This window comes from Mustelus asterias, unplaced genomic scaffold (genome assembly GCF_964213995.1).
Source record: "Mustelus asterias unplaced genomic scaffold, sMusAst1.hap1.1 HAP1_SCAFFOLD_685, whole genome shotgun sequence".
Lineage (NCBI taxonomy): Eukaryota > Metazoa > Chordata > Chondrichthyes > Carcharhiniformes > Triakidae > Mustelus > Mustelus asterias.
The window spans coordinates 40,001-50,000 of record NW_027590634.1 but is presented as its reverse complement, the minus strand read 5'-3'; the positions used below and the strand labels follow the sequence as shown (position 1 = coordinate 50,000).

At 63.2% G+C, this 10,000-nt stretch overlaps 1 protein-coding gene across 1 annotated transcript in view; it reads left to right on the top strand.

Moving 5' to 3' along the window:
- LOC144487267 (autophagy-related protein 2 homolog A-like) overlaps positions 1 to 10,000 on the top strand; it is a 98,200-nt gene that overhangs the window by 52,174 nt on the left and 36,026 nt on the right. Inside the window, exon 14 of the mRNA XM_078205352.1 lies at positions 549 to 647. Within this exon, the coding sequence (XP_078061478.1) occupies positions 549 to 647 (99 nt within the window). The remainder of the gene's footprint in view (positions 1 to 548; positions 648 to 10,000) is intronic.

Genomic DNA, 10,000 nt, shown 5'->3' with positions numbered 1-10,000 from the left:
CCTTAGTGTTCAAAGATTGGGTGGATTGGCCATGCTAAATTGCCCCTTAGTGTCCAAAGATGTGCAGGTTAGGGGGATTGGCCATGCTAAATTGCCCCTTAGTGTTCAAAGATTGGGTAGATTGGCATTGCTAAGTTGCCTCTTGGTGTCCAAAGATGTGCAGGTTAGATAGATTAGGCATGGGAAAGGTGTGGGGCTACGGAGAACGAGCTGGGGAATGGGTTTGGGTACGACACTCTGTCGATGCAGTCTCATATGGGCCGAATGGCCTCTTCTGCACTGCAGGGGTTACATGAATTTGCACCGGACGCCCACAGAGTCCATGATTCACGCAGGGCGTGTTGGCAGGTTAGTTGACTATGATAGCGTCACAGCTGGTGCCCGCTTGCTCCCCCTGCTGTTGACATCCAGTAGTGCGGTGGCTCACAAGTGTCTCGCTGCGATCTCGGCCTCTGCACCCCCTATCCGTGTGGCGGGCGGCCTGTCTGTTTGCACCCCCTCTCCTGATCCTCTCCCTCTTTGTCTTTCTCTCTCTCCCCATTGTCTAGCTGCTGGTGTTCAGAGAGGCCTCCCCCTTGGCTTGTGGCTCCAGGGCGGGCCCCTGTGCCCAGGCTCACTACAGACTGACCCAGAGAACAGCTGGCAAGGTAAAGTCCACACAAAACCATCCACGCGCCTGTTACGCTATTGAAAGCTCATCTTGGGACTTCACAGTTGCACTTCTCAGAGAGTCAGACACCTAAAACCGCTTGTCAAACAATGTATTTACCTTCAGAAGCGTGGTCACTGTTGTTACGTAGGAAATGTGTTGGCCTATTTGTCCACAGCAAGATCCCACAGGCAACAATGCGGTCATATAGCTTGAGTGAGGTCAGTTGAGGGAATGTTGACCCACACGAAACTCCCACCTGACAGTGCGGCACTCCCTCAGCACTGACCCTCCGACAGTGCGGCACTCCCTCAGCACTGACCCTCCGACAGTGCGGCGCTCCCTCAGCACTGACCCTCCGACAGTGCGGCACTCCCTCAGCACTGACCCTCCGACAGTGCGGCACTCCCTCAGTACTGACCCTCCGACAGTGCGGCGCTCCCTGAGCACTGACCCTCCGACAGTGCGGCACTCCCTCAGCACTGACCCTCCGACAGTGCGGCACTCCCTCAGTACTGACCCTCTGACAGTGCGGCACTCCCTCAGCACTGACCCTCTGACAGTGCGGCACTCCCTCAGTACTGACCCTCTGACACTGCGGCACTCCCTCAGCACTGACCCTCTGACACTGCGGCACTCCCTCAGCACTGACCCTCCGACAGTGCGAGGCTCCCTCAGTACTGACCCTCTGACAGTGCGGCACTCCCTCAGCACTGACCCTCTGACAGTGCAGCACTCCCTCAGTACTGACCATCCGACAGTGCGGCACTCCCTCAGCACTGACCCTCCGACAGTGCAGCACTCCCTCAGCACTGACCCTCCGACAGTGCGGCGCTCCCTCAGCACTGACCCTCCGATAGTGCGGCACTCCCTCAGCACTGACCCTCCGATAGTGCGGCGCTCCCTCAGCACTGACCCTCCGACAGTGCGGCACTCCCTCAGCACTGACCCTCCGACAGTGCGGCACTCCCTCAGCACTGACCCTCCGACAGTGCGGCACTCCCTCAGTACTGACCCTCTGACAGTGCGGCACTCCCTCAGCACTGACCCTCTGACACTGCGGCACTCCCTCAGCACTGACCCTCCGACAGTGCGGCACTCCCTCAGCACTGACCCTCTGACAGTGCGGCACTCCCTCAGCACTGACCCTCTGACACTGCGGCACTCCCTCAGCACTGACCCTCCGACAGTGCAGCACTCCCTCAGTACTGACCCTCCGACAGTGCGGCACTCCCTCAGCACTGACCCTCCGACAGTGCAGCACTCCCTCAGCACTGACCCTCCGACAGTGCGGCGCTCCCTCAGCACTGACCCTCCGATAGTGCGGCGCTCCCTCAGCACTGACCCTCCGACAGTGCGGCGCTCCCTCAGCACTGACCCTCCGACAGTGCGGCGCTCCCTCAGCACTGACCCTCCGATAGTGCGGCACTCCCTCAGCACTGACCCTCCGACAGTGCGGCGCTCCCTCAGCACTGACCCTCTGACAGTGTGGCACGCCCTCAACACTGACCCTCCGACAGTACGGCACTCCCTCAGTACTGACCCTCCGACAGTGCGGCACTCCCTCAGCACTGACCCTCCGACAGTGCGGCTCTCCCTCAGCACTGACCCTCCGACAGTGCGGCACTCCCTCAGTACTGACCCTCCGACAGTGCGGCACTCCTTCAGCACTGACCCTCCGACAGTGCGGCACTCCCTCAGTACTGACCCTCCGACAGTGCGGCACTCCTTCAGCACTGACCCTCCGACAGTGCGGCACTCCCTCAGCACTGACCCTCCGACAGTGCGGCTCTCCCTCAGCACTGACCCTCCGACAGTGCGGCAATCCCTCAGTACTGACCCTCCGACAGTGCGGCACTCCTTCAGCACTGACCCTCCGACAGTGCGGCACTCCCTCAGCACTGACCCTCCGACAGTGCGGCGCTCCCTCAGTACTGACCCTCTGACAGTGCGGCACTCCCTCAGTACTGACCCTCCCACAGTGCGGCACTCCCTCAGTACTGACCCTCCGACAGTGCGGCACTCCCTCAGCACTGACCCTCTGACAGTGCGGCACTCCCTCAGCACTGACCCTCCGACAGTGCGGCGCTCCCTCAGCACTGACCCTCCGATAGTGCGGCACTCCCTCAGCACTGACCCTCCGATAGTGCGGCGCTCCCTCAGCACTGACCCTCCGACAGTGCGGCACTCCCTCAGCACTGACCCTCCGACAGTGCGGCACTCCCTCAGCACTGACCCTCCGACAGTGCGGCACTCCCTCAGCACTGACCCTCTGACAGTGCGGCACTCCCTCAGCACTGACCCTCTGACACTGCGGCACTCCCTCAGCACTGACCCTCCGACAGTGCGGCACTCCCTCAGTACTGACCCTCTGACAGTGCGGCACTCCCTCAGCACTGACCCTCTGACACTGCGGGACTCCCTCAGCACTGACCCTCCGACAGTGCGAGGCTCCCTCAGCACTGACCCTCTGACAGTGCGGCACTCCCTCAGTACTGACCCTCCCACAGTGCGGCACTCCCTCTCTACTGACCCTTCGACAGTGTGGCACTCCCTCAGTGCTGACCCTCTGACAGTGCGGCACTCCCTCAGTACTGACCCTCCGACAGTGCGGCACTCCCTCAGTACTGACCCTCCGACAGTGCGGCACTCCCTCAGCACTGACCCTCTGACAGTGCGGCACTCCCTCAGCACTGACCCTCTGACAGTGCGGCACTCCCTCAGTACTGACCCTCCCACAGTGCGGCACTCCCTCAGCACTGACCCTCTGACAGTGCGGCACTCCCTCAGTACTGACCCTCCCACAGTGCGGCACTCCCTCAGCACTGACCCTCTGACAGTGCAGCACTCCCTCAGTACTGACCATCCGACAGTGCGGCACTCCCTCAGCACTGACCCTCCGACAGTGCAGCACTCCCTCAGCACTGACCCTCCGACAGTGCGGCGCTCCCTCAGCACTGACCCTCCGATAGTGCGGCACTCCCTCAGCACTGACCCTCCGATAGTGCGGCGCTCCCTCAGCACTGACCCTCCGACAGTGCGGCACTCCCTCAGCACTGACCCTCCGACAGTGCGGCACTCCCTCAGCACTGACCCTCCGACAGTGCGGCACTCCCTCAGTACTGACCCTCTGACAGTGCAGCACTCCCTCAGCACTGACCCTCTGACACTGCGGCACTCCCTCAGCACTGACCCTCCGACAGTGCGGCACTCCCTCAGTACTGACCCTCTGACAGTGCGGCACTCCCTCAGCACTGACCCTCTGACACTGCGGCACTCCCTCAGCACTGACCCTCCGACAGTGCGAGGCTCCCTCAGTACTGACCCTCTGACAGTGCGGCACTCCCTCAGCACTGACCCTCCGACAGTGCAGCACTCCCTCAGTACTGACCCTCCGACAGTGCGGCACTCCCTCAGCACTGACCCTCCGACAGTGCAGCACTCCCTCAGCACTGACCCTCCGACAGTGCGGCGCTCCCTCAGCACTGACCCTCCGATAGTGCGGCGCTCCCTCAGCACTGACCCTCCGACAGTGCGGCGCTCCCTCAGCACTGACCCTCCGACAGTGCGGCGCTCCCTCAGCACTGACCCTCCGATAGTGCGGCACTCCCTCAGCACTGACCCTCCGACAGTGCGGCACTCCCTCAGCACTGACCCTCTGACAGTGCGGCACTCCCTCAGCACTGACCCTCCCACAGTGCGGCACTCCCTCAGCACTGACCCTCTGACAGTGCGGCACTCCCTCAGTACTGACCCTCTGACAGTGCGGCACTCCCTCAGCACTGACCCTCTGACAGTGCGGCACACTCTCAGCACTGACCCTCTCACAGTGCGGCACTCCCTCAGTACTGACCCTCTGACAGTGCGGCACACTCTCAGCACTGACCCTCTGACAGTGCGGCACACTCTCAGCACTGACCCTCTGACAGTGCGGCACTCCCTCAGCACTGACCCTCTGACAGTGCGGCACTCCCTCAGCACGGACCCTCTGACAGTGCGGCACACTCTCAGCACTGACCCTCTGACAGTGCGGCACTCCCTCAGCACTGACACTCTGACAGTGCGGCACTCCCTCAGCACTGACCCTCTGACAGTGCGGCACTCCCTCAGTACTGACCCTCCGACAGTGCGGCACTCCCTCAGTACTGACCCTCTGACAGTGCGGCACTCCCTCAACACTGACCCTCTGACAGTGCGGCGCTCCCTCAGCACTGACCCTCCGATAGTGCGGCACTCCCTCAGCACTGACCCTCCGACAGTGCGGCACTCCCTCAGCACTGACCCTCTGACAGTGCGGCACTCCCTCAGCACTGACCCTCCCACAGTGCGGCACTCCCTCAGCACTGACCCTCTGACAGTGCGGCACTCCCTCAGTACTGACCCTCTGACAGTGCGGCACTCCCTCACCACTGACCCTCTGACAGTGCGGCACACTCTCAGCACTGACCCTCTCACAGTGCGGCACTCCCTCAGTACTGACCCTCTGACAGTGCGGCACACTCTCAGCACTGACCCTCTGACAGTGCGGCACACTCTCAGCACTGACCCTCTGACAGTGCGGCACTCCCTCAGCACTGACCCTCCGACAGTGCGGCACTCCCTCAGCACTGACCCTCCGACAGTGCGGCACTCCCTCAGTACTGACCCTCTGACAGTGCGGCACTCCCTCAGCACTGACCCTCTGACACTGCGGCACTCCCTCAGCACTGACCCTCCGACAGTGCGGCACTCCCTCAGCACTGACCCTCTGACAGTGCGGCACTCCCTCAGCACTGACCCTCTGACACTGCGGCACTCCCTCAGCACTGACCCTCCGACAGTGCAGCACTCCCTCAGTACTGACCCTCCGACAGTGCGGCACTCCCTCAGCACTGACCCTCCGACAGTGCAGCACTCCCTCAGCACTGACCCTCCGACAGTGCGGCGCTCCCTCAGCACTGACCCTCCGATAGTGCGGCGCTCCCTCAGCACTGACCCTCCGACAGTGCGGCGCTCCCTCAGCACTGACCCTCCGACAGTGCGGCGCTCCCTCAGCACTGACCCTCCGATAGTGCGGCACTCCCTCAGCACTGACCCTCCGACAGTGCGGCGCTCCCTCAGCACTGACCCTCTGACAGTGTGGCACGCCCTCAACACTGACCCTCCGACAGTACGGCACTCCCTCAGTACTGACCCTCCGACAGTGCGGCACTCCCTCAGCACTGACCCTCCGACAGTGCGGCTCTCCCTCAGCACTGACCCTCCGACAGTGCGGCACTCCCTCAGTACTGACCCTCCGACAGTGCGGCACTCCTTCAGCACTGACCCTCCGACAGTGCGGCACTCCCTCAGTACTGACCCTCCGACAGTGCGGCACTCCTTCAGCACTGACCCTCCGACAGTGCGGCACTCCCTCAGCACTGACCCTCCGACAGTGCGGCTCTCCCTCAGCACTGACCCTCCGACAGTGCGGCAATCCCTCAGTACTGACCCTCCGACAGTGCGGCACTCCTTCAGCACTGACCCTCCGACAGTGCGGCACTCCCTCAGCACTGACCCTCCGACAGTGCGGCGCTCCCTCAGTACTGACCCTCTGACAGTGCGGCACTCCCTCAGTACTGACCCTCCCACAGTGCGGCACTCCCTCAGCACTGACCCTCCGACAGTGCGGCACTCCCTCAGCACTGACCCTCTGACAGTGCGGCACTCCCTCAGCACTGACCCTCCGACAGTGCGGCGCTCCCTCAGCACTGACCCTCCGATAGTGCGGCACTCCCTCAGCACTGACCCTCCGATAGTGCGGCGCTCCCTCAGCACTGACCCTCCGACAGTGCGGCACTCCCTCAGCACTGACCCTCCGACAGTGCGGCACTCCCTCAGCACTGACCCTCCGACAGTGCGGCACTCCCTCAGTACTGACCCTCTGACAGTGCGGCACTCCCTCAGCACTGACCCTCTGACACTGCGGCACTCCCTCAGCACTGACCCTCCGACAGTGCGGCACTCCCTCAGTACTGACCCTCTGACAGTGCGGCACTCCCTCAGCACTGACCCTCTGACACTGCGGCACTCCCTCAGCACTGACCCTCCGACAGTGCGAGGCTCCCTCAGCACTGACCCTCTGACAGTGCGGCACTCCCTCAGTACTGACCCTCCCACAGTGCGGCACTCCCTCTCTACTGACCCTTCGACAGTGTGGCACTCCCTCAGTGCTGACCCTCTGACAGTGTGGCACTCCCTCAGTACTGACCCTCCGACAGTGCGGCACTCCCTCAGTACTGACCCTCCGACAGTGCGGCACTCCCTCAGCACTGACCCTCTGACAGTGCGGCACTCCCTCAGCACTGACCCTCTGACAGTGCGGCACTCCCTCAGTACTGACCCTCCCACAGTGCGGCACTCCCTCAGCACTGACCCTCTGACAGTGCGGCACTCCCTCAGTACTGACCCTCCCACAGTGCGGCACTCCCTCAGCACTGACCCTCTGACAGTGCAGCACTCCCTCAGCACTGACCCTCTGACAGTGCGGCACACTCTCAGCACTGACCCTCTCACAGTGCGGCACTCCCTCAGTACTGACCCTCTGACAGTGCGGCACACTCTCAGCACTGACCCTCTGACAGTGCGGCACACTCTCAGCACTGACCCTCTGACAGTGCGGCACTCCCTCAGCACTGACCCTCTGACAGTGCGGCACTCCCTCAGCACGGACCCTCTGACAGTGCGGCACACTCTCAGCACTGACCCTCTGACAGTGCGGCACTCCCTCAGCACTGACCCTCTGACAGTGCGGCACTCCCTCAGCACTGACCCTCTGACAGTGCGGCACTCCCTCAGTACTGACCCTCCGACAGTGCGGCACTCCCTCAGTACTGACCCTCTGACAGTGCGGCACTCCCTCAACACTGACCCTCTGACAGTGCGGCGCTCCCTCAGCACTGACCCTCCGATAGTGCGGCACTCCCTCAGCACTGACCCTCCGACAGTGCGGCACTCCCTCAGCACTGACCCTCTGACAGTGCGGCACTCCCTCAGCACTGACCCTCCCACAGTGCGGCACTCCCTCAGCACTGACCCTCTGACAGTGCGGCACTCCCTCAGTACTGACCCTCTGACAGTGCGGCACTCCCTCAGCACTGACCCTCTGGCAGTGCGGCACACTCTCAGCACTGACCCTCTCACAGTGCGGCACTCCCTCAGCACTGACCCTCTGACACTGCGGCACTCCCTCAGCACTGACCCTCCGACAGTGCAGCACTCCCTCAGTACTGACCCTCCGACAGTGCGGCACTCCCTCAGCACTGACCCTCCGACAGTGCAGCACTCCCTCAGCACTGACCCTCCGACAGTGCGGCGCTCCCTCAGCACTGACCCTCCGATAGTGCGGCGCTCCCTCAGCACTGACCCTCCGACAGTGCGGCGCTCCCTCAGCACTGACCCTCCGACAGTGCGGCGCTCCCTCAGCACTGACCCTCCGATAGTGCGGCACTCCCTCAGCACTGACCCTCCGACAGTGCGGCGCTCCCTCAGCACTGACCCTCTGACAGTGTGGCACGCCCTCAACACTGACCCTCCGACAGTACGGCACTCCCTCAGTACTGACCCTCCGACAGTGCGGCACTCCCTCAGCACTGACCCTCCGACAGTGCGGCTCTCCCTCAGCACTGACCCTCCGACAGTGCGGCACTCCCTCAGTACTGACCCTCCGACAGTGCGGCACTCCTTCAGCACTGACCCTCCGACAGTGCGGCACTCCCTCAGTACTGACCCTCCGACAGTGCGGCACTCCTTCAGCACTGACCCTCCGACAGTGCGGCACTCCCTCAGCACTGACCCTCCGACAGTGCGGCTCTCCCTCAGCACTGACCCTCCGACAGTGCGGCAATCCCTCAGTACTGACCCTCCGACAGTGCGGCACTCCTTCAGCACTGACCCTCCGACAGTGCGGCACTCCCTCAGCACTGACCCTCCGACAGTGCGGCGCTCCCTCAGTACTGACCCTCTGACAGTGCGGCACTCCCTCAGTACTGACCCTCCCACAGTGCGGCACTCCCTCAGCACTGACCCTCTGACAGTGCGGCACTCCCTCAGTACTGACCCTCCCACAGTGCGGCACTCCCTCAGCACTGACCCTCTGACAGTGCAGCACTCCCTCAGTACTGACCATCCGACAGTGCGGCACTCCCTCAGCACTGACCCTCCGACAGTGCAGCACTCCCTCAGCACTGACCCTCCGACAGTGCGGCGCTCCCTCAGCACTGACCCTCCGATAGTGCGGCACTCCCTCAGCACTGACCCTCCGATAGTGCGGCGCTCCCTCAGCACTGACCCTCCGACAGTGCGGCACTCCCTCAGCACTGACCCTCCGACAGTGCGGCACTCCCTCAGCACTGACCCTCCGACAGTGCGGCACTCCCTCAGTACTGACCCTCTGACAGTGCGGCACTCCCTCAGCACTGACCCTCTGACACTGCGGCACTCCCTCAGCACTGACCCTCCGACAGTGCGGCACTCCCTCAGTACTGACCCTCTGACAGTGCGGCACTCCCTCAGCACTGACCCTCTGACACTGCGGCACTCCCTCAGCACTGACCCTCCGACAGTGCGAGGCTCCCTCAGTACTGACCCTCTGACAGTGCGGCACTCCCTCAGCACTGACCCTCCGACAGTGCAGCACTCCCTCAGTACTGACCCTCCGACAGTGCGGCACTCCCTCAGCACTGACCCTCCGACAGTGCAGCACTCCCTCAGCACTGACCCTCCGACAGTGCGGCGCTCCCTCAGCACTGACCCTCCGATAGTGCGGCGCTCCCTCAGCACTGACCCTCCGACAGTGCGGCGCTCCCTCAGCACTGACCCTCCGACAGTGCGGCACTCCCTCAGCACTGACCCTCCGATAGTGCGGCACTCCCTCAGCACTGACCCTCCGACAGTGCGGCACTCCCTCAGCACTGACCCTCTGACAGTGCGGCACTCCCTCAGCACTGACCCTCCCACAGTGCGGCACTCCCTCAGCACTGACCCTCTGACAGTGCGGCACTCCCTCAGTACTGACCCTCTGACAGTGCGGCACTCCCTCAGCACTGACCCTCTGACAGTGCGGCACACTCTCAGCACTGACCCTCTCACAGTGCGGCACTCCCTCAGTACTGACCCTCTGACAGTGCGGCACACTCTCAGCACTGACCCTCTGACAGTGCGGCACACTCTCAGCACTGACCCTCTGACAGTGCGGCACTCCCTCAGCACTGACCCTCTGACAGTGCGGCACTCCCTCAGCACTGACCCTCTGACAGTGCGGCACACTCTCAGCACTGACCCTCTGACAGTGCGGCACTCCCTCAGCACTGACCCTCTGACAGTGCGGCACTC